The sequence below is a fragment of the Gavia stellata genome, chromosome 11 (assembly GCF_030936135.1).
Source record: "Gavia stellata isolate bGavSte3 chromosome 11, bGavSte3.hap2, whole genome shotgun sequence".
Lineage (NCBI taxonomy): Eukaryota > Metazoa > Chordata > Aves > Gaviiformes > Gaviidae > Gavia > Gavia stellata.
In genome coordinates, this window is record NC_082604.1 from 25,896,220 (window position 1) to 25,920,554 (window position 24,335).

A 24,335-nucleotide genomic window follows, 5' to 3' on the forward strand; every position below is an offset into this window, starting at 1 on the left:
TCATTTCAGCTGGGTCCTACTCCGCTGGAATCTGATAGCCAACAGTTGAAGAACAGTTTCCAAATGTCCTGTTGGCTGTAAGTCTCTGGACTAAAAGTTTTTTTCCTTTTCTGTATGCATCCCAGCAGCACAAGTAAATGTTTAGCTTTGGCACTGTGCTTGAAATAGAGTGTTGGTGTGTTTCTTCCAGCAGCCTGCTTAGTCTGAACTAGTTACACTGAAAACTTTCTAGCGCAGGGAGGGTATGGATATTAAGCTTCAGTTGAACTCTGCTGTGTAAACTCGCTTGTTGGAGAAGTATTTGACAACCTGGGGAAAACAATTGTCTTTAAAATACCACTGTCTTCAAGTTTTGCGAGTAGGGGATAACTCTGCTCTGCGAGTTACCGTTTTCCTTTGTATCAATTTGTATATGACAGAAGACGTTTATCTTATCAAACCATCTCAACTGATTTGGATTCATAGCCATTGGTACAATTTTCTCCTTCTCTGTGCTTTCTATGGGTCTGGTTCAAGAAAGCTGTGTTATATTTTAATATTAACTGCTTTCATTGAACTTTAGGGAATTGCCCAAATGAAACAGGCAAGTAAATCTTTTCCCTGGTATCATAAATGTAATAAGTTTTTCTTTCAGTTAAATTTAATTTAGAGTTGCTCCAGGATTTTATTGGCACTTCATTTAAACAAGTTCTGCGCTCCGTTTCTCTTTCTGTGCACTAGTATTTTTGGATTTGTAACAAGTTTTTACTGTTTTCAATCGAATTCCCATTTCAACGGGTTGCTAACTGTAGATCATTGAAATTCTCTTTTTTAGAAGAGATTATACGGGGAATCATGAACATCAATGATTTTGTAATACTCCCAGGCTCAAAACCTGGAACCTCAGTGAGATTAAAAGCAAAGTAAGTGCTTTTTATCTGATTGTGATAGAGATGTTTTTTCATCATTTTTAATAAGTTTTAATGCAACATTAAGTAGAAGAGCTTATTTGTATAAGAGCAAGAAGAATTATGATGTGTTTCTTTTCTAGCATTTTCCCTATGTTTTAATCCTTAAGCCTTTCTTTTCTTAGGCTTTAATCTATTTTCTGAGTAAGGTATAGGTCTTACAACTTTGTATATCTAACATATATGCTTTATAAACGAACAATACTAAAGGATTCACTGGGATAGTTTATTTTAATATAATTAGGCAACAAACCTTTCCAAATACACAGTTGTATCAGTTTTATGTTGGCCACTCTGAAGCTTATATTGGAATAGCCATATCACTGTCAGCATACTCCTCTGTAATGAGATGTTCTTGGATCCAAGCGGTTTGCACCTGACCTGCCCTAAATTTTCCAGAACTGTTTTCAGTCTTGCTGGGAGACAGAAGGGTGACATGCCTTTAATGACAAATTTTTCAACTTTTTTTTCTTGCTGCTTTAAACTGCTTCAGGTAGCTTACTGTCTTTCATGTAATTTCTAATGACTGTTTTACTACTTTAATTTCTCCAGAACTGTCAGAGAATTGCAGTTGGAGAAACTGCAGTTAGAAACAGAAAACAAAGAGATGGAGAAGAAGTTACGGCAACTACAGTCAAACATGAGCAGAGAAAAAGAAGAGAGAAAGTAGGTTAAATTTCTGTTTCAAAAAAAGGATCCAATGACATGCTCCCTTCACATCTCCCCCTGCCCCAAATGGGACCTCTTGCAAAGTGTGGTATTCACAGTAGTGTTCAGTTTCCAATCTTTCTTCCCAATGGTAAACTTGCTACCCTATGACTTTCTACTTTCTTATTTTTAAACTCCCATGTGATGTTTTTTTTTTTTAGAAGTAAACTAACAAATCCTTCCTGGCAGGGATATTCCTTCAGAGGCAGAGATTCCTTTTTCTCATTTATTCCCTCTTCTCCCTTTTTCCCCTGTCTGATTGGATTTGTCACCTTAGTTTTAAAGCAGAAGACAAAGTAGTTTCTCTTGCACTATTTCAGCCTCATTTCTGAAGAGGATGCTGTTCTTAATATTGCTTTGATCCTGTTTTGCATGCATCTGTGTAGCTTCTCAGAAAGACATTTTCTGTATGATGGAAAACACGGCTTGGAAAGTAAGCATAATGTAATTAAGCGAGTGCTAGGGTGGAAGTTTCAATCTCGGCTCTGTTACTGGCTCATTCTGAATGTTAGCAAATCTCTGCAACATCTGCTTCCATTTCTTTGTACTTCTGCCTGACATACTTTGTCACTGGAGATAAAAGCGCCTTGGACACCTTAGTGCCTTAGTCTTGGTAATGCTAAGGGTCTGCTGTTAGCAGCTCTGTAAACTTTTGCTTGAGCTGTTGGGGCAGTGTTTTCCAGATAGCGCATGGCACTTTTTTCCCCCATATTGTTCTCATGCAGTTGTTCTTGTGTTGTTCTCATGACCTTCTACCTGCAAACCCTGATAGTGTTGTTATGGGGAGTTCAAATGGCAGGAATCATTGGCATTTGCGCCACTGGTGCGAAGATCATCCCTCTTCCCTCTTACATGTTTTCCTTACTCCTTGTTTTGTATGCTTTAGTTTGTTTTGCGCTATGTTTGGTTTTCTGTAAAACAAAGTAGATCAGTCATTTGAATGCTTGATAAATATTGTGCAATAGTGTATTATGCAGTGTGCTAAAACTGAAAATCACTGTTTAATCTCCCTTAGTCTTCTGTGTTTGTCATAGTAGTCAATATCTAAACTGATATTCACTGATATCTTAATTGTAGGTATGTGTTCCTGGCTTATTAAAAGATGCTGCATTTTAGCTGTGCTGGATGAATGCCCCAGAGTAAATTGCGACAATGAAGATTTATCTAAAGTGTACTTCTTGTACATTTTTATTCTTCTTAAACTAACCTTAGAGAATTGATGGGGTTTTCTTATGTTTAAAAACTTGGACTGATTTGATGGTCTAAAAATAAGTGCTTTCTTATACATTTCATGTTTTTACTACGATTAAAGTAGATGTGAAGCAGGTTTCAATGGAAGGGAGATGTTTGTGTTTTGGGGAATTGATGATCTTATAGACAAGTGTTTTATTTTTGTGATGCTCTGTTCTTATTTAAAAACCTGAAGGAAAACCTTTAAGCTTCTCTTGCTTACAGAAAACATAATTTCTAAGTTCTTTCTTGCTCTTGGTTCATAGGAAATCAAGTGCTTATCATTGGAAATTTGGACAGGCAGGACCAATGACCATCCAAGCCCGAGTTTTGTCACAAAGCAAAGAAAAAAATAATAAGGTAGTAAACTATTAGTATATTTGCAGGTAAAGGTATTCAAAACAAAACAAGATTTAGAACATTTATGCTATGGAACTTGGGAATTTTACATACCGTAAAAATAAAAGGTGAAGCACCTTCTGAGTAAAATTTATGATTGTTTATTTTTCCATGCCAAGCTTATGTTTTTCTTTGAGCTGGAGGAACATCAAGTTCTGTTTGGTGATCTGTTGTTTTTTTAATTGCAAGAGATAGCAAATTATCATTGCTTCTACAGATTTAATATTGTAAGAGTCTAATTTGGTAGTGATGGAAGTCATTGGGAGCCTGTCTTTCAAATTAATTAGGCCTTGTCTAATGTCCATTATGAATCTGAAATACAAGGCTTCACGTGAAGTTTTGAGTACAGGTTTGCTGTCTTCATAGATAAAAGCTATGAAAAAGGCACACCACATTAAAAACTAAAGTTTTTTCTTTAACTGAGTCACTGCGTAAATGGCATCTGCATTCACAGTAGAACTCCCATGTGACTCGTGGTTTATTCTCTTTTTTTGTTTGTTTTTTTTTCCCCACTTCTGCATGTCCTATAATCTTTCTTATGATGCTTCTGGGTTTCTTTCAGTAAGTACAGAAGGAGACTGAGAACCCAACTTGCCACTTGGTCGACAGTAGCTGGAAAAGTCCTACATTCATCCCATGAGGACTGATGCTAGTTGGTCAAGTGTGGGTTAAACAGATCTTTGAAGCATTCTCTGGAACTCGGTCCATTCTCTTGGATTGAGACTGAATGCTTCTGCGTGTTTTAAAAAGTGGATTGGGTTTGTCAATTGATTCTTGTTCTATGATGTCCTTGCTCAGACCTAAAAGGAGGGATGTAGAACTTTCCTGCTAAGTCACTGAAAAATTTGGTTTCTTTTTAATGGAAATGACTTGGGCAATTTTGCTCAAACTCAAAAAATATTAAGGGTAAGGCAGATGTATGGGAACGGTAAAAGTTGGTCACATTTGTAAGTAGCTGAAGACTGGACCTTGTAGGGAGTGTTATGACTTCCAACTGTAATAACCTAGTCCTAATATTTCATTTTCTGGTGAAATAAAGTCATCATTTTAATAGCTTAGGCTCTTGTCCTTGGGGCTTTATACATCACGGAAGCAAGCATTAGGTGTATCCATCATCAAGTAATGTTGATGAGTGCTGCTAAAATACCGATTGCAATAATGGAGCTTATGTTCTCTACTTGTTCATGAATTAGTGTGAAAAAATCTGTAGGGGACCCCCAAATCCAAACTAATTCAACTTAGAAACACTTCCTCATTCCTTTAGCAGGCATTGATGTGTCTGGAGGGACATGCAAATTGGACTGAGTGGGACATAAAAAGAGAGTTTTCTCTTACAATTTTTTTTTTTTTTTGGAAGCCATGCTATGTTTGCTGTGTTGAAATGAGAGCTGTTAATTAAGAGAGACCATTTGAAACTGGCTGAAATAAAGCTTATGTAAGTCTGAAGAGAAAAACAGACAATGGCAACTTGAGATCGAGCTGTCACAGTTGCTATTTGAAGTCTTTTGAAGCAGCAGCAGTTTGGTGTGAAGGTCTTCTCAGCCAACACACTCAATTTCAATAAAATTGCCTACTTGCTGTGAGTAGAAGAGAGGACCAGGATGAAAAGGTTTTCTTTTACCCACCTCTTTCTCTTTCCCCTTCTCTGAGACAAGTAACTCAGAGCTGTTACTACTTCGAAGACTTCAGATTTCAGCTGTGATGGCGAAGGAGAAGATGTATGGGGCAGAACTTTCAAACAGGCAAAACTAAAATGCCTGCAGATGCATAAGGGGGATGGGGAAGTGAGGGTGCAGTGTGGACTCTGCAGGGAAAAACTGAGGAGCCAAAAATGTTGAAAATGATCAGTTACTGGGGTGTTGGATCATGGAAGGGAGGAGGAGAAGCAGAAGCAAAACAAACTAACGCCCCCCTCCCCCAACAAACCATAGGTAGATAATATGTGCAGATCATATGTGCAGTAGACTTTGCTGGTTGACATTTGAGCTTAAGTCACTATGGTTATGAAAGTTGTGCAGGGCTGTGCTTGTGGAAGACACCTGCTGCCTACCTGGCTGGGCAAACAAGGACAATGGCATTGCATGAATGGGGAGGGAAATGGGTCAGACTTAACGGCTGTCATGAGCAATACATGGAGTTCTATCTTTAAATACATGCTTAGCTCTTTTCCTAGTAACAGTAACATTTCAATTCTATAAAAGTTACGCTTTTATTCATTTTCATTAGCACCTTAGGTTTCTTTTTAATATTGATACTCCAATACCTTAGTGATTATGTATCTATGTAAATATTATTCCATATAGGTTTCTCCAGGAAAAGTGAAGTTGCAAATACTCAAAGAACAGATTCAAGGTAAAGACATCTTTGTTAACTAAATAAAAACTCACAAACATCTGCTAGAGTATGTGGTTCTTGGAGGTTGCCGCAATCAAGCAATAAAGAAATCAGAGACTGAAGTACTGGGTTTGCTGTGGTTTTGGTTGTTTTTTTTTTTTTTTCTGTTCTAGAGCCAGTGAAAGAAACATTTAAACATGAAATGGCAAATGCTGTAGCTCATGAAAAATCTAAAGTGAAGGGGAAGGCATGTGGACTACGTGAAATTAAGAGTGCACTGCTGGTAAGTAAATGGTTTAAAAATTACTCTATAGCAACAGAATGTAATGTGTATGTGTAGTAGCTTTGTAGCAGTATATAATATATATATGTCTAGATAGTATAATTCATTTCACAACGTATTACCTTGGGTTTGTCCAGGCTGTAGGCTGTGTGTGGTCTGCACAGACAAGCTGTCTGACCTGGAATTCACTTCCAAGCTCCTTCATGAAGAGACCTATATATGGAAATACATATGTGCATGCCTAAAACATAGGTGCAGGTCTATATTTTCCATTAGCTTTCTGTATGTTAGCTTTTCTGTACGATGCGGTGTATTATGGTAGTCTATGGAAGTCGTTGTACTAGCTGTCTCCGCCCCTTCTGTAAAAAGGAATCGTTTTGATGGCAGTATTGCTGCTTTGAAATGAAAAAGTCAAGGAGCTCATCTGAACTTTTAGCCTGGTGAATTGAAGATTTTTTTTTAATACCTCACTTTTGCAGTTTGTTCTGCTGGGAAAAATAAGACTTCTGTAAGATGGTCAGCTTGAGATGCCATATTGACTATTAGATGTGCAGCAACTTAAAAAGAGGAAAAAATTACTTAGATATTTGAGATTAATTTGATCCTACTTTATTTAAATATCTCTTGCTGGAATGGAAATTAAAGTAATAGGGTTTTTTCACCTGTTTCCCAAAATGTATTGGTGATACCCACTTTAATTGTAGGATTTCTCGCCTGGTAACTACTTAGTGTGCATAAGGTAAAGGGCGGTTTTATATGCTGATCTTCCTGAATGGCAAGGAAACAGATTAAATGATTCTGTTATCAGAACTGTTAGCCAATCTTTTAACAGGGAGTTTCTTTAAGCTGTATTTTTATTCATTTGCCTAGCGTGTGAATGTGACTGAAGAAGACTGATCTCTTACTTAACAACACTACCATATGATTAAAATAAGATGTATGGTTGCAGGCAAATGGGGCAAAATTGAGTGGTCCGTGAATATTTTGTAATTTTAAATTCTTTGATAAGCGCTGGGGCACATTCTTAATTCTGACTGCTTGCTGAGCTGGTGCGTGCTGGCTGTGTTAGTGTGGAAATCCGTATTACCAAGTGTGAGGTGATTTATATCTAATAGAGAGATTTTGCCTTTTATTGAGTGTAAATAGGAAACTTAGCCTCCAAAATACGATGTAGCCTCATCCTACCAGATTTTTGAAGTGGCTTGTGTGAATAGAGTAGTTCCACTGTTGAATGAGAAAATAATGTTTTTATTCTACAAAAAGTAGCACCTCTTTTAGAAAGATTCCCCCCCATCCTGTAATACCTACCATGATGTATTTGTATTGTTTTTACAGCAAATTAAAGCAGTTGGAGCTGCTAACACTCTAAACAAAAGGAACAGATATTTTGTCTGTGTCTTTTTAATGGCTTTCCTTAGGAAAAAAATACCTGTGGATTTTAAATTCTTGTGAAGATTACCCGGCATCAAAGCCACCGGGATTTTGCTTCCTTCAATTCTTTGACTTACTATTTTTTTTAATTTTATTTTCCCCTTCATTTCAGTAGTGCTCACCCAAGAATTGATACCCCGTCTGAACATCCCCAGCAGCGCAAAGGGTGTTTTCCTCCGAGCTTCTAACGCGCAATCCCGTCTGCGCTGTAAATCCGTATTTTCAGATGAGCCGGGCCTAGTTTTGCCGAAGCTGCTGTAACGAAGGTGTTAAGCACTCCGTGTAATCGTTAGAGCACCTCCGGCCGCCTTTGGCTGTCTCTCCGCGGGCTGCGTTTGCCTGCGGCGGCGGGCGGGCTTTCCGCGGCAGCGGCCTGACCCCCCCCGCCGCCGCTCCCCGGCTGTGCCTGGGCTGCGGGCCGCACCGCCAGGCGGCGCTGCGCCCCCGCAGGACGCTGCCGGCGCCGCTGAGGCCCCGGGCCCATCGCGGCAGCCGGGCCTGCCCCGCCCGCACCCGGCGGCCGCTGCTGCTCCCTGTGTTTCCGACACAGCTGCTCTTCCACCGCTCAAGTGTTCTGCTCTCACGTTTGAGAGCATTGCGGGGGGGGGCGGGGGGGGGCAATCGTTACTTTTATGATGAATTGAACTACGATTTGGTTTTTTCTTAAACACTCCCGCCCTTTCAATGTGGGTGGAGCTATGCTTCCGAGTACTCCGTTCCTGATCCCAGAAAGCATCGTAGGTCATGAATAGCATTTTTGTAAGATGAGGACAACGCTGGTGCATAACAAGGCATTGTTCTAACAATGCTTAGTTACAAATTGATTGCTTTCACGCTATCACACGTGACTTTCTTCTTCAATAGAAAGTTTTTCGGTTAAAAAAAAGTTTTCGTAGAAGCAAATAGCATAGCTGCTTTATTGCAATATATACTGAGAACAAAATCATGCTGTCTTGTCTTGTGCCTTGATGAATTTTACAGTTACGCATGCTTCATGGAAAACTGACTTAAACTGAACCAATGGTAGTGTTACATGTTTGGAAATATGTAACAAATTGCTGGGTGAGGAGATTTTTACACAGGCTTTTTGAAATAGTGTTACTGGTATTTGTTTGAGACTTTTCCAAATTGTTGGATGTCCAGGCATTTTGGAAAAAAAAATTGTCAGTACTAAAAATGGTCAAAGGTGTGTGTGTGTTCATCAAGGACAATTATATACCCTTGTGAGTGTATTTAACAGTCTATGTTACTTGTAATTTAAAGATAAGGAAGCTTGAAACTCTGAATTCCTGCTTATAATTATGTCTGTTCTGTCAGATGCCACTTCCAGCATTCCTGATTCTTTCATACTCAGATTCCACTCACAAAGGAATAAACTGTGATGAAAGTAAAATGTTACATAGTACAGTGGAGACTTAAGTTGTGTGTGACTTTATTATTCAGCTCAGTAATATTCAGTTTCTAACATAGAACTTTATGTCGCATATCTGTTATGAAACAATAAAAATTCTATAATTTTATAATTAGGGTAGTAAACATTTTTCCTAGAATTATTGTATAACACTTCATTGCAACGAACTTAAGTTTCTCATGCATTATATCTGATTGCGTTTCATAAATGGGTTGTAACAACTCTTTTTTTGGACCAAATTGTACATGCATTTTTGATTTTTATCTTTTGAACAAAACTACTGGTTTTGTTCTCCTAAGGTTATTCCAAATTTGATTTTGAGAAATGCCATGATTTGCTTTTTTTAATACCTGTCAAATATATATTATTATGTTTGTTTTCATTTTCTTTCATTCCTACATTAATGATAACTGCTTTATAGCTGGAATTAATGAATCAAAGAGAAGTTATGTCAGGAACTTTTTATGAAAAAAAGATTTGGATTCATATGTCATTATGATTACAAAAAATCAAAGTTGCTTTGTTGTGAAACTGCAAGCTAACATAAATACAGAAAATGAAGAGTGGGTCTTGATTAAATGTAAGTTGATTTAACCATTTTGGTTCTACCTTATGAGGTTTTCCTGAAGGCAAATTTTACTTTTCAGTGATGTCACTGGATATGTCATTCTGTTATCCCGCTAAAATTTATTTGATGATCTCATTCTTTCTTCCCAGAAATAAAATCTGTTTAGTACTGCAGTAAATTGTCAAAGCTATTGGTCTGATAAATACATCATTGTTGAAATGATCCTTGCTTATAGTATGTTAGTAGAAAGATTACATCATTTGATGGAAAAACTTCAGGTGAGAATTTAAGGCAGTTACAGAAGGATGCACAGTCCTGTGAGTAATGAAAACCCAGCAATCATCTTCTGGGGATGATGTGTTATCCTGAGTTATGGACTGGATGTAAAAGTTTCTCCGTGAACTGTTTTACATGGATATAAAAATATTTCATCATCCACATCTAAATGCAGACTGTTTAGGATTTTTTTTTAAATAGATAGTAGCAGATCTTTTAAGCCTAGAACTGAAAACTGGGTGATAGCAATAGTAAGATAACAACGATAAATCTTGACATTTGTAATGTGTTCTTTTTTAAATATATATTTTTTTTTTTTTTAAAGGGATAAGCTACTTATCTCATTTTTGGTGATAAACTAACTGGACTGAGATGCTGGAAGCTTATTGTGGGGATTAAAGGCCACACAGCAGTTCATTGGAAGAATACAGGGGTTTAAAATGAGAATCATGAAGTGCTGTGATCACTCCATCTGCATCAGGAGAAATCCACCTTGATTCTCACCCCCCCCTCCCCTTTTACTTGTCTTCTTCCCTATTCTTTCCAGTCCTACTCTGAAACTAATTAGAAACTTCCTCTATTAATAAAGGGAGCTAACAAAAGGGTGCAGAGAGAGATGCCTGTGTTGGTTAGGCAGCAAAGTAGAAAATAAGCATCTGCGTTCAGTTGCTGGGAAGTTTAACATGAGGCCAAAACAAATAGGCTTTGCAAGTATTCTCTAGAATCAGTTTTGCAATTCTTGCTTAAGTATTTTGAAGCAATTGAGCAAAATCTCAGTGAAGATGCTCATGCTGTTTATACAAATAACACAGCAGGGTGAGCCTTTCAAATATTGATCTGCAATTATATAGGGTGTGCTAGAGTACCAAAAAGAGCTGTACATAATCCAACTGGGCTTGCTTAAAGAGAGCAGATGTATGAAGCTACATCAATAGAATTCTCTCCTTCAAAGGAATGTGACTTCTACTGAATTCTACTGTACTGTTAAGATTATTTTCTTCATGTGGTGAAAAAGAAATATACACAATCTTTAGCTGTATACTTCTGAATGCATGTGCCATAGGAAACAGAATGAGCCAAGGAGAAGGGCAATTACAGAGAGAAATTCCCCTCTTTAAGTATATGCTTCTGTGATCTCCATGTGTGTTAGCAACATGTCGGTGAGGTTGGGGAAAAAGGAATTCATATCAGTTACGGATGATTGTAGACTATTAGGATTAAGGAAAAAGATAAAGCATGCATGTTCATACAGTAAACTTTGAACCTTATTCATCCTGCATTGCAGTATAAGAATCAGAGGAAGACTGCAAAAGGAAAAAAAGTAACCACTGTTTGAAGCAGTTAGTCTCCACACATACTCACTGGCACGTCACAAGTACCATTTAATGTGCAACCAGCAACTGCAAAGTCACTGGGTCGACTATAGTGTAGAGTAGGTGGAAAGGAGGAGATGTAAGCACGTTCTAGTTTTGCAATGGCTGCTTGACATCTTTGACTCTTTCTGATTACACTTTCTGCCTGTACCTTTACTGCTCTTGTGTTTTTGTGGTAAGAATGTGTTCCTTACTTGAGGATTTTGTAGGCAAAAGATCTTTCCTTCTGGCCTCTGTGCATAGGGAAAGGATGAACATGAAATATTTTTTGTTTTTCCTTGGTAATCATTCAAGAGTTGACAATCAAAACCTTCATATTATATTTCCGCAGTAATTTTCTTTGTTATAATGAAGGTTGCAAATGAGTAAAGTCCCAGTGTGAGTAAAACTGTTATTCTCTTTCTGTAGCTATTTTCAGTCAAACTCATCCAGTTCTTTATAGTTTGGGCTTTCCTGGACTATTTTTTTGTGCATGAACAGGTATTCCAGTTAGTTCCTTACATGAACATTTTCCTCTTGTTGACCTCTACAGATGTGCTTGTCTACTGAAAAGCTGCAGTAAGCAGAACTTCATTAATAAAGAACATAGCTCATACATTTGTTTAAATGATGTTTGCTGCATGAACTGCCCCACTTACTCTGTCCTGTGTAGTACCTAATGGAATATTCAGATTATTGAATTTTTGCTCACACACTTCCACACTATCGATTATTGAAATTATTACGTGCTTATGTCACCATCACTCTTCAATATGTGGTTACCTACCTGCTTTTAATATGCTGTTTGGTAGAATGTTTGAGTATGTTTATAATAAATCAATGGTTTCATAATGTTTCATTAACAGACAGAAGCTGATATACATGTTGGAAAATTGGAAGTCATTGATCACTTCATCAAGGAAGTAAATCTGAATGAATTGAAAATTAATCATGTGCAGAAGAAAGTAAACAGCAAGCATCAGGTCACATCAGACAAGTTTTCATCTCTCCTAACATCAGTAGGCAGTGCTAAGGTAGTGTATGGTTCAGAAAAAAAAAAAAAATCTTTTTGTTTAGGACATCTTAGGTAGAGTGGCCTTAGGTTTTTCCGCAGTGTGCCAAATGAGGGATCAGGCTATCAGACTTGCACAGCCCATTAACCCCTGTTCATGTCTGTCAACATAATATCCATCCTATACCTAGGATGTGGGGTATCCATGGCTACTGCTTTCTGCCTACTAAAAGCATTTAAGTTAAATGGGGTTTTTTTTGTGTGCTTATACAAACTTTTTGCTCTGGATAGAACATTGCAATTTAGTTGTGAGCAAGACCACATAAAAATTGAGTGATCTTGATTATCAGGGTAGCTAGACTAAGCCCAGAAAACAGGGTGCTGCATTTCAATAGCTGATACTAAAAATGCTGTTGCTCTTCTATGTAACTGGGTAGAGGATTATCATCAGAAGTGCTGTATTAATTATGTTGTGGAACTGATTTAGGAACTGTCCTCAGAATCAGCCTGTACAGGCCTTGAAAATCAGGACAAAAGATTATTACTAAATGGTGTATTTAATGAGGAGGAATCTGCAAAGTCTTTTCAGGAAGCTTTGCTTCAATGGAGAAAAGGTAATCGTGATCACAGAGAACAACTCTGTGCCAGTGGGGTCCTATCAGGTATGATTTTTTCTGTTTTAATTGCATTTTAAAAATACTAGGAGCCATTTTAGTGAGTTAGCAGATTTTTGATTTAGTGAAGGTAGATGTTCTGTTAGAATATTAAATGTTTCTTCTTCAGCTTTCTCTCTATGTTCCTTTATAAATTAACAACAATCTCTGAAGTTTTTTTAATAACGTGCAGATTAGTGTTCACCCCACTTCTTGTAATGAACTGTGGCGTTGGCCAGATTGTTTCGCTTGTGTCCCTGTACTTTTCTATGGCATTGTTTCTCACATGAGACTTTAATATGAACTGTGATGCTCAAGCATAAAGTCACAGCTTTTAACTGAGACAAGGAATGAGCATTGAATGTTGTATCAAAGTACATTTTCTGCTTGCCTTCCACAGGCTCTTAATATTTCTTTGTCCCAGTGAAATGATGCAATCAGTTGAAGTAGGCATGGAAAAATATGAAAAACACCTCTTGTCTGATTGGATTTGTGCAAGCTAGTCTCTTTTCTCTAGTCCTTGGATGGTGTTTGCTCTTTGTGTATTTTTGTACAAAAAAAATACTGATTTCTTTTTTTCATTTTTTTCTTCTTTTCTGTGATATGGTGGGATTTTTATCTATTGAGTCATGGATTCCTCCCCTGCCCCTCAATGTGGTAATCTTCCTTTATGTGAAAGGCTGTAATAAATGAGTTTTTACTGGTTACCCCCCCTACTGACTGTGTTGTGTAACTACAGTACCACCGGCCATTTAAATTCGGGAAATCCGCAAAGGCTTAGCTAGGCATAGACTACTAATGTGACATTCATTTAAAAATAAAGTAGTTAAATAGCACGTTTATAAATCTGAATAGCTGTATACAATTTTTTTTGAATAATTCTAATAGAATCTGTGGGAATTTGTGAGGTACAGACCAATCTTACTGTTATGAAAGAACCTATCCAAATTGAATTCAAGAAGGATGGCCTGAGCTACTTGGAGAAACTCTTGCTTAAGAAATACAGAAGGTATTGTAGAAGTTGCTGGTGCTAATAGAAGAAGTCAGTAATATTTGATAGCATTAACAAAAATGCCATTTAAACTTTTAAGATATTAGATATGTTATCAAGATTTAAAGTGTCTGTATAGAGGGTGCTTTATTTTAATAAAATAACCATTATAACCAGATTTGAAGACTTAATATTTCAGAATTACTGCAGAGGTACTATTTGGAGGGATTCTCTTTGCTATCAGTTTATTTTAGAATTTGAAGACTGATAATGATACTTGGTTGCTTGATTTTGGGGCATTTGCTGCAGGAGTTTTATAGAGAAAAGGAAGTATGATCTTCAGCATGCTTTTGTTAGTTGTTTTGTTAGTCCCTGAGGTACGAGGTCATCTCAACAAAATTAGGAAGCGTTGCTGCTTTTCAGCAGCAATTAATACTGCTGTAGTGTGGTGTTTTTTTTTTTTTAATGACTGTGATATTACATATAAAACAATGATGACTTTTTAAGATTGATTTCTTTTCCTTTTTTTAGAACTCCTGTTGATCAAATTTCTGGTAGTTGCATTAAAGATTTAAGGCCTGTGCAAACACATCAGGCTGTGATTGCAGGAGGGGGAGAAGGAGATGATGATGTCGATGACTTAACAGGTGTAATAGATTTCTGTGTATTGAATCTAACTATTAAATACTTTTACTTGGGTTTTTTTTGCTATGATTGTTGAACATATGTAAGCAGTTTCTGCTTAAAGAAAGTAACAATAGTGAAACGAGAAATTTGTGGTACTTAATAATAAATGAAAGGTTTGCATTTTTGCAAGTGTATCTTGAACAGGAAAAAATGAAATGCATCAAATTAATTGTATTTCGTAGTTGAAGAGGTGAAGAGATATTGGATAGCTGTTTTTAGAGAGGAAGTACCCAACACTATTTCTGAAAGTGCTGAGTCCTCTTTGAAAATTGAGTTCCTTGATGATGTAAGTATGTAATAAAGGGCTTCATGAATCTTCACAGTGATCTGAAGTGATTTGTTTACATGTTGATCTGTCAAATATTTAAAGTAGCAACAGCTAAATAATTTCTAATAAAAAAAAATAGTGGCACACTGTTTATCTTTTCTATACAAATGTGGAAAATATGTCTTTCCAAAGGTTCCCAGTAATTTTTTCTTGTTGTGTCCAGGGACCCTTAGTATATAGAAATTATACAAAAATAAAATCTGCAGGCTTTTAATCACTTGTGTTAATGTTATTTGGAATTTTAATCTATTTCTGAATATGTTTTTTTTGGTTTTGTTTTTTAATTAGTCTTATGGCAAGGACTTGGAAGAATCATCTAACTTTTTGGTGATGGAAGCTGAGGCTATGGGAATGAATAAGCAAGGAAAAACTGAACTACTCAAGCAGTGTGGAAGGTATCAGAAATGCAGAGATTATTTAGAAAAGGGAATAATCCTATCTTCTGATTTAGTTACATTCCTAAGAAACAGACACTTTTATTTGCAGACAGTCATACTTAATATGAAAAGGAAGAGTCCTGGATTGTAAATTGTAAATTGTTTTAAGGCATGCTTAAGACACACGTCTTCTCATCCTTAGTGCAAGACATAGACTGTGCCAGTATCATGACACTTAGTTACTGCTTTCCCTTCCTTTACATTCCAAGATCCTGTCTGTGATTACTGGTTTTTGTCCTTGAAAGTTTTCATTTGAATGACGTAATGATTTGATGAATAGTTTATAAGACAGTCTAAGAACAGTTTGGCAGTTAACAGGCCAATACGATATGTTTACCATTAAAGTTAGTGAATAGTAAGTTTGTGCCTTTGACTTTGTCAGTAAGCCACCAAGGTATATTAATTGCCTGTAACTAGAGAGGCATAATTTTGAAATTTCTTTATTTTGATTGCTTGATCACTCCAGTGTTAAACCATGTAAGATACATTTCTTTATATGTGTATGTCCTGAATTACAAGTAGAATTTCTCTTTTGTATGCTCTTATTTCAGTAGGAGCAGGGACTAGCATACAAAGTCTGTAATTGGTCAGTGTTGTGTACTTTTAAGGTACTCTCACTCGACTAATCTTGTAATTCTAGGCAAAACTAAGAATCCTAATAATTAATGATACATGTGCAATTCTTCTGATCTCCAAAAATTTATTTATGATAAGATGTGATCTGTTTTTGTTATATTTTATTCTTCTGGTCTTTCTGTCTTCCTCTGTTTCAAAGTGGTTCAGCAGTTGCAGATCAGAACGACACAGTACCAGACCTTTTGCCAAGAAAAACTGTAGGCATCATTAGAAAGTCATCTTGTCATTTAACTTCCACAGCTGACACTCGATATTTTTTACCTTTTCCTCTTGACAGAAATCCTATTTCTTCTAAAGAAATTTCTCAAGGTAAATTTTGAAAGTTTTTGTGTAATATACCTAAGTGTATACCAATTTATCATTCTCATTAGGATGTGGTAGTCAACTATGATGGTTGTCCATCCACCCATCCACTAAGGATCATTAAGTTATGTACCATTCTGGGAGCTATGCAGGTCCCTTAATCACAATTTGAGGGGCTGTGCAAGCTATTTTGAAATGATAGGCATCTGCTGTGACAGTAATCTCAGAGCTGTGAGCTCGTATTTGAGGGAGAGACTGCCCCAATATGAGTTGTATGCTGAAAACCCATTATAAAGCAGATGAAGTGATCTTACAAATCTTTCCATTTCTCTGTACTGTATTAGATTTAATATATGACATGTGTCCTTTTTATGTAGAAAAATGCTTTTCTATAGATAGGTTGAGAAACTATATAAATGATTACTTGTTCTGCATGAAAGATCATCATTAGTGTATAAGTATTCCCGTGCCCATTGCACGTCAGTGAAATCACCATGAAAGTTTGGCAGCTTTATTTTGTGGTACTCTTAAGGGGTCCCTAAGATCTTAGTCTGTGTCCTAAAACTATGCAAAATATATTGTCACTTTTTTAATATTAAGAAGTAAGTTGGAATGTAAGAGTACTGAATTTCTTATTCTTGCAAGTACCAAACAATTGCTCCAGCACTTCAGAACCTAGCACTTGTTCCCTTTGTGCTTAGTTCAAGAAACTGCTTATTTAAGTCTTCAAATGTGAAAAAGCAAATAAGAGCTCACTAATGAGATGTGATTTATGTGCTTCTTTAGGCACAGCGTAAAAAATAAAATGGCTATGTCTTGTGTAAACAAAAACAGCTTGCAGGATCATTCACAGCTTGATAGTGTGTATTTCAAACCATTGTATTACTTTTAAGGAAATTTTATGAAATTGATATTGCAGTTCTTGCACTGGCACTGGCTAGATTATCACATTCTAAATTACATTAAATTAAATTACATTATAGCATTCTAAATTACAGTAAAAAATTACATTAGCATGAAGAAGTAGTTGGAAATGTGTTAAGATTATTATCAAGATCTAGTGTTTTCATAGACAATGATGTACAGGACATTAGACACGGAACTGGTACTACTACCTGGTATGTCTAGTCCATGGATGTTGGCATGTCTGAACATCAGGCAGGAAGCTAATGAAAGTTAACTTTGTACTTGTAATTTTATGGCTTAGGGATATCTTCAATGGAGGTTTCATACTTTAAGTTCATGAAGAAAATACAGTAGACTTGCAGGTTATAATTCATATTCATTTCCATAAAAAAATTTTCCTATTGTCATGATTTTTTTTGTACTCTTGTAGAAAAAATGGTTGTCTGCAGTCTTGAAAGAAATGCAGTGCAAAAGGAGAGTATTAAACTAAAGACTATGAGAAGGTCACTTAGCTCCTGTAAAGTACCTGAGAAGATTTCTAATCCTACTGAACTAATAGGCAACAAGTATCTCCTTGAGACACAACTGCAGAAAAACAATAAAGATTCACAAGAACTGGACAGTGTCTGCAGTAGCCAGAGTTTGGTTTTGCCTACAATTACGAAGTCTTCAGTGGTAAAATATTTTATCTTTGATCGCTAAATAGATACACTATGTTGTTTAATTTACTTTGTCAGTTTAGCTTGAGGCAATAGGTCATGTTGCTGTGTCAGTTGAGAGATAGTGATAGTTGTATGGTTACCATGAAATATTCTACCATTTTTCCCCATTCTCCTCCAGACCCCCTCCCCCCCTCCCAAAGCAATCAAGAGTATAGTTTTAATCGGAGGATTGTCACTGCCTACTATATTTCATCTGTAGGGGATGAAGGCCACTGTACTTTCCAATTTGTATTGTCAGTCTTCTTTTGATGTTCAAAAAAAGCAAAAGAAAGAACAGACTAGTCTCAGACAAAAAAGAAAAAAAGGTGTCTTGGGGAGAAAGCAGCTCTTCCCATGTTAGTATCAACTCTTATCTAACCTCAATTATTCAAATGTTCTTTTGCTGAATAGGAAATTGAAAACAAAAAATCATGGAGGCGGTTGGGACGTTAGATTTGGAGTCGATGTGAAACAGTATTACTTTAGTTGATGCACACAAAGATAAGTGAAAACAAACAAAGAAAAACTGCTTTTCATGTCCACATTCAATCAGTGGAAGAACAGGCTCCAACTCTCACAACATTAGCAATGGAAGTTTATAGGATTTTAAAGCACATGTCACGCAAAACTGTCATCCTTATGAACATCTGTTACGCCAGGCTATCAGAATCATTCCAAGTTTTATGAAATGAGCCGTTTATTAATATAAACTTGCAAGGTCAACTTATGAAGTTTCCTGTTTCTTTTCCTGTTTCTAATATCTTTGTGTTTTATTCAAGTTACAGGATGTAGCCAGAAGACAGAAATCTGTTTCTACATGGTATCGGGGACTTGAAGGTTTCTTTGTTGTAGGTGCAAACCCTAAACAAGTAATGCTTGAAGTACGTTCTTCACTGTGTGATGACTCTAGCCCTATGGACAGTAGTATCCTGTTTCCAGGTAATGGCGTATGAATAAAAACCTCAAACAATATACATATTTATTGCTGTTGCTGTAAGAAATCCTTCTCTTTGTGTAACTTGGATCTAGCTTACTTTTAGAAGTCACTTTGGGGTAACAGTCATGCCAACACACCCAACTGGCGCTGTGGAAGGACAAAATAAACTTAGTACATTGAGATAAATTACATCAATATAGTGCTATAGATTTATATGCTTCTTTATATCCCTTGAGAATTTGGATCCAGTAGGAATTTCTGCTTTTCTTTGTGCATAATACACATCATAAAAAAAAAAAAATGCTTTCAGTGGTGTATATGAAACAACATGTGAAATGATTGGTGAACATGAATATTAACTCCATCAAGTATATCACTTGAATTCAAGCTTGTTAGTGTGTTATGTATGATTTTTTTTTTTTACATTATGTGTGGAAAATTTGTTGCATGGCTTCTTTAAATCACACACATTAAATGCAGCAAATATAGTAACAGTAAATGCATATTAACGCAAAACCTGCAAATAATTTCCTCTGATACTTTTTAATTTCAGGAGATGGAAAGTGGGTTACTGAAAGGAGCTTAAGTGAATATGCTGATGACTCTGTAGTTCAAGGTGTCTTAGAAAGTCAGTTGAATAGACCTTCAGGTGATTTGGAGACTCAAAATAGAATTTCTCCCCTCATGGTGGCGTGGAGGTCATACCCAGGTAAGGACAGCAACAGCTTTGAGGTCCTACTTTAACAGGTTAATTTTTCTTATGTAAAAAGTGGAAGTGCTGTCTGTGATGATTCTGTTGAATTTAGGTCATTTTTATATCTTCATCAGTGTATTTGTATTTTGGGTATAATGGCTTATATACATGGCATTGTTTTCAGAATAATGGGCTTTTGAGTTCAAAGTTTTCTCTTTCCATCTGTCACTAATAGTTCTTTTTATTGTGCTTAGTTTCTACTCCTGCCTTTACCCCATTACTCTCCTCTCAGCTTGAATATTTATTTAATAAACTGTCTAGAACAAGATTATGTATTAGTGTGTGTTTTGCAGCATCTAGTACAATACGGTTTTGATTTAATAAAAGATTTCTTTATGCTACTGAAATAAGTCTTACTACATGAACTATAAGAAAGAAGGAAACACGTAATGCATAACTATATCTGCACTTTTCAGTTACTTTTCTCAATTTCAGCTGTCTCCATCTCAAGCAATGTAGGTTACATTATTTCTCTCATCTTAAGCAACTAGTTTGGCATTTCAATTTTAAAAACGCTATATGCGGAAATTGAAACTGTCAATTTTGAATCCCAGAAAAATAGTTGAAAGTGTCTATATTTTATTCATGTTACCTTAAATTAAAAAAAAGACAGAACCAAAGTTTTAAGCTTTCTACACGCATTCTCAGTCTCTCCCCTCCCCCAAAATTTGTGCCATTGTACATAATATTTAAATCAAATATTTTTTTCCTGAAAGTTACCCCTGAAGCATGAGGTGCTACTTCCTAACATAATTGTAAACTCTTTATTAAAATTCATTAATTCACAAGCTTAAGCAAAATTAATAATCTGTTCAGATCAATTCATAATTTTAACTACAATTAATGTCATTAATGAGCTGAGATAAAATCCTCTTTATGCATGAAATCTAGAATTATTAGAAGTTGTGACCTTTTCTATTATTTCAGGGAACGATTCTAGAAGACCTTGGTCAACAAATACACTATGCTGTGAACTGACTGGAAATTGTGTAACAAACAGGCAGCCAAGACCAAAGAGTTCACCTATGCATGTATTTAGAGTTGATACTGGTATATCAAAACACAAGTGCCTTGATGTAACTAAACAAGATGAGTATCTCTGGGAATATATTGCTGACCAAGAAGCCCTACTTACTCTGGAAAAAGAATTACAAAGTTACACAGGTAAGTGGCAATACTGCTTTTTTTTCCTCATGCTTACAAGTAACATAATGAAAAAGTAGCTATTTCATTTGCCTTCTCGGATCTAATGGATTTTGATGCAAAAATGTACTAAACCATTTGATGATGCAAGACTCTCTTTGTGGCTGAACAGTGACTTATTTCCATTTGATCATACTTTAACCTACCCTAATTTAGTAGAAGGAGACGGTTTTGCACAACTTAAGTTTTTTATCCCTTGCATTTTGTTGCAAAAACCTGCAGGATGTGCTAGGTATTATTTCAGATCATAAATTTCTTTTAAATAGGTATCCCTTCCTTGGATATTTAATAGTGAACACCCCAGGTGTTGTTAGAAGCAAGGGCAGCAAGAAGGGGAAGAGGTGGACAGGAAATTTTATAAATCTATGCTGACAAGAACTGCCACTAATAAGGCACAACAGACGTCGTTTCACCTCTCATTTTGGGTTTGACTCAACCCCCTTTCCTCTGCCTTTTTAAACCCATCTCCTTGTTTTTCGAGGATGGGGGAAGTGGCAGGCAGGCAAGGTCAGTTGGTTATGGTTGAACAGAATGAGTCCTGGTTTTGTTCTTTTAATACAGGAAGAAAAAAGGCTGGGATGCTTCTGTTCCATCTCAATGAGGAGATAGGTCAAGTGCCTAAGGCACTTTGTGCCATAAGCAGCCTTGGTGGACTTACATTTCTTAGGCTGTAACATGGTCCCTGCTCTCTGAGTTGCTATGGTCCTTTTATATTGGCAGGTTCTGGCTATGATGCATCTTCAGTAAACAAGAGTCATCTGGATTCCAGAGTGTGCTATCTTTTAAAATGTTTTACCTTAGGTCTTGCTGTATTTTTTCACACAGCTCTTCTGAGGCTTCCAAATACTGCATCTGTCCTTCCTTTTTTGATACGTACTCATCAGAACCCATGTGTTTTTGGAAGAGATTCTCTTGTTAATGCTTGAAGGATGAACATCCATGCTGAATATGCTCAGAGAAGAATGGGGAGGGGGGTTATTATTGAACTGTCCCATTCTTTCTCTCCCTTTTCGTTCCACTTGGAATATGTTTCATTATTTGTAAGTTCATAGCAGAGACTTATGGCTAGCTGGGAAAATAGTAACATAACTGCATGTATGTTGTATAAGAAGCATAGACTGTGACCCCAGTTGATCATATTTTTGTGTTCGTGGATGCGGGCTATATCCTGTTACTCCATTTTAAATCCTGCTACCATTAGTTAGCTACCTGAGTTCTACATTTGCTACTGTATTTTGAGGTGACAGAGATATTAGTGGGCCCTATATATAAGGTTTTGCATTGTACTCGCATAAACATCTTAGAAGCAAACCCTCTCCATTACTTCTAATGATACAGGAACCACATAATAAAAAGTCATAATTTATTTAAGGGCTTGTAGTGACATCCTTCATCAGCTAGAGTTGTTTTGAGACCTTTAATGGCAAGTTTTTGTTGATACTGTGAAATTCTTTGAAATTGATAGTGTAGGTGCCGCATTTTTTGTTTATATTTGTTCCTGAAATGACCTAAAATATTTTAGGTCCTGAAAAATATTACAGCTTAACTTCTGAAGATGTAACCTCGTCCAGCAGACACTCAGAGAAGATATGTGGAAATATTATAGATGTCCATAAAAACCTCGAGCTAAAAGACCACAGCAGAGTTGATACTCTCAGGTAAGTTAAACTTGCTGAGTATGTTTTTAAGATATTGTAAAATGCTCAATATGCCAAACATCTTGCTGGAACTGAAATAAAAACAGCCTTTACTTTCTGATCGTACTTTATATGCTTATTACAGATGTCAGCATGACCTATTTTGTATCTTAGTGTTCTAAGCCAGTACTCTCAGGCAGCTCAGATTAAGAATTAAGTGATACATTTTGTTGCTGAGACTTCAAATTATAAATTTTCGGATTATGTTTTTTTAATTTCTGTGATTCTGTAATGCATTAGCTTTTGTTAACATACAGCACTGAGATTTATAAAGTACATCTACTGCAAAATCTAAGTTCTTTAGTTGAAAGGTACCTTTAAAAAAAGCAGTTGTGAGCAGGTGAGCCAATAACGTTTAACTCGCCATAGTCTATGATACATCTGTTCCCCAAAGTTTTATCTGTCATTGGTTTCTTACTATGATCTCGTAACTAGTAAGGGTAAGTGAGACACTGTGAGATTAACTACATGCTATGTGATTATAGCTGATTCAGAGATTTGTGTGGGTTTTTTGTTTTTGTTTTTTTTTTTAATGTTCATAACACTGAAATGGCAGGTCAGTAGAAAACTAAACAATATTTGCAGGTAGTGGAGATAGTATAAATGAGACCCACTTTCCTAGCTTACCTGTTCTAGGATGTGGGATTTTTCTATTAAGGGACAAGAGTGACAATGTTATTTACCTCCTACTTGTTTAAGAGGTGAAAATGTATGTGATAAAAACTGAGGGGAAAAAATGAATATAGTAGCTTACCATATATGCATACTTGCAAAATATATAGCAAAAGCTATTTTCATGCCTTTTAGTTCTACATATGTGAACATATGTCACTAAGGCTTAAAGCAGAGTAGCTTAAGGAATTTGAGCTGCTGAAAATCACTGTGGTATGTTTCTTTTAAGGGGCTGGGATGAAAGCCAAATGGATGATGAGGAAGAAATTCTGGAGGATAAGCAACAGGTTCTTGCATTACAGTGAACGTGCAAAGAACTTCATGCAATTTCTATCTCTGTGTATCATACAAAACTAAGAAGCAGACGAAGAGGTGTCTTGAGTGCTGTTCAAGATATTATTTGTTAAGGATTATTTTGTGAAACTGTTAATAAAAATTCTTAAAAAAACCTTGATTTTGGCTTTTCTATTAATATGAAGAAGTAACAGAATAAAAGAAAATGGGTCTTGTGCTATTATTTTTTAGGACTTTTTTTTAATTCTTTAATTTTTATTCAGTATAAGGTTCCTTGCCCGCAGATCGACTTTTATGTCTTCAGATGTAGTTTTGCATTGCCAAGCTGAGAGGTAATATGCAAGAGGGTGTTAATGGCGTGTTCTTAAATTGGTAGTCTCAAATATGGCCAAGTTTATATGGTGAGATGCATAGAAGAAAGTGCAATAGGTCTAGTATACTTTACTGCTTAGCATGTATTTTACCACTAAGGGACTTCCGCCTTGCAGAATAGAAATTAACAGTTTTACATAGTGTATTTTACTTCTCCAGCTACACTTAATTTCAGCAGGTAGCATATGCTAGCAATAAACTTGGCTCCCTCTGCTCAGCATTGATGGGAAGTCAGTTCTCTTTCTGCACTGTACTGCTTTCACTGTTCCAGCATGCCAGTTCAGAGTCATCTATGTTCAGCATACCAAATTCAGCTCTATTGTAGGTTGCTGTCTTACAGGCCTTTTAAGATTAAGAGAACAAAGAGAAAATATGGTTAAGAGATGATCCTGGGTGGTTTTGATTTCACCAAACCATTTTAATTTCTCTATCTGATCATGACAAGGCCTCAACTGTACTTTTGAACTTGCTGCATCTGTGTTGTACGAAAAGGTGTCGTCTTCCTCCTCTTCTCCCCTTCCCAGTTAATGTAAGGTTAAATGCAATTAATATAACTTCAGTAAAAGGTCACTTGGCTGTTACATGCTGACATGGTACTTTAATGTAAAGGGGGTTTGGTGGCTTTCTGCTCTCTTTTTGAGGAGATGTTTAATTGTACCCAGTAGTTGAGCAGGTTTTTTTGAGTAGTTTTCTGTGGAGGTGGCAGGAAGTTACAGTTTTGAAATGATCCAACTGGTGTCTTTTGGTAACATCTTTAGGATTCTCAGATACAGCAGCATACTTCAGTTTTCTTAAAGTTGTTTTTTTTTTTTT

At 36.4% G+C, this 24,335-nt stretch overlaps 1 protein-coding gene across 1 annotated transcript; it reads left to right on the forward strand.

Annotated features, from left to right (window-relative positions):
* The first annotated feature begins 834 nt into the window (after positions 1-834).
* Positions 835-23,161, forward strand: ZBBX (zinc finger B-box domain containing). Its single transcript, XM_059822928.1, has 18 exons — positions 835-902; positions 1,500-1,613; positions 3,152-3,245; positions 5,588-5,636; positions 5,792-5,901; positions 11,806-11,973; positions 12,439-12,613; positions 13,493-13,613; positions 14,127-14,242; positions 14,465-14,568; positions 14,899-15,005; positions 15,961-15,992; positions 17,323-17,567; positions 18,373-18,538; positions 19,084-19,239; positions 20,212-20,448; positions 22,010-22,145; positions 23,086-23,161. Exons 1-18 carry the CDS (start codon positions 835-837, stop codon positions 23,159-23,161), a joined length of 2,274 nt encoding a protein of 757 aa, XP_059678911.1.
* The last annotated feature ends 1,174 nt before the right edge of the window (positions 23,162-24,335 follow it).

Excerpts from the sequence above, each read along its gene's own strand:
- ZBBX (XM_059822928.1), top strand. The coding sequence starts at position 835 with ATGAACATCAATGATTTTGTAATACTCCCAGGCTCAAAACCTGGAACC. Across the intron at positions 5,902-11,805 it reads AAATTAAGAGTGCACTGCTG|ACAGAAGCTGATATACATGT; the intron begins GTAAGTAAATGG and ends TTTCATTAACAG. Across the intron at positions 18,539-19,083 it reads TATCCTGTTTCCAGGTAATG|GAGATGGAAAGTGGGTTACT; the intron begins GCGTATGAATAA and ends TTTTAATTTCAG.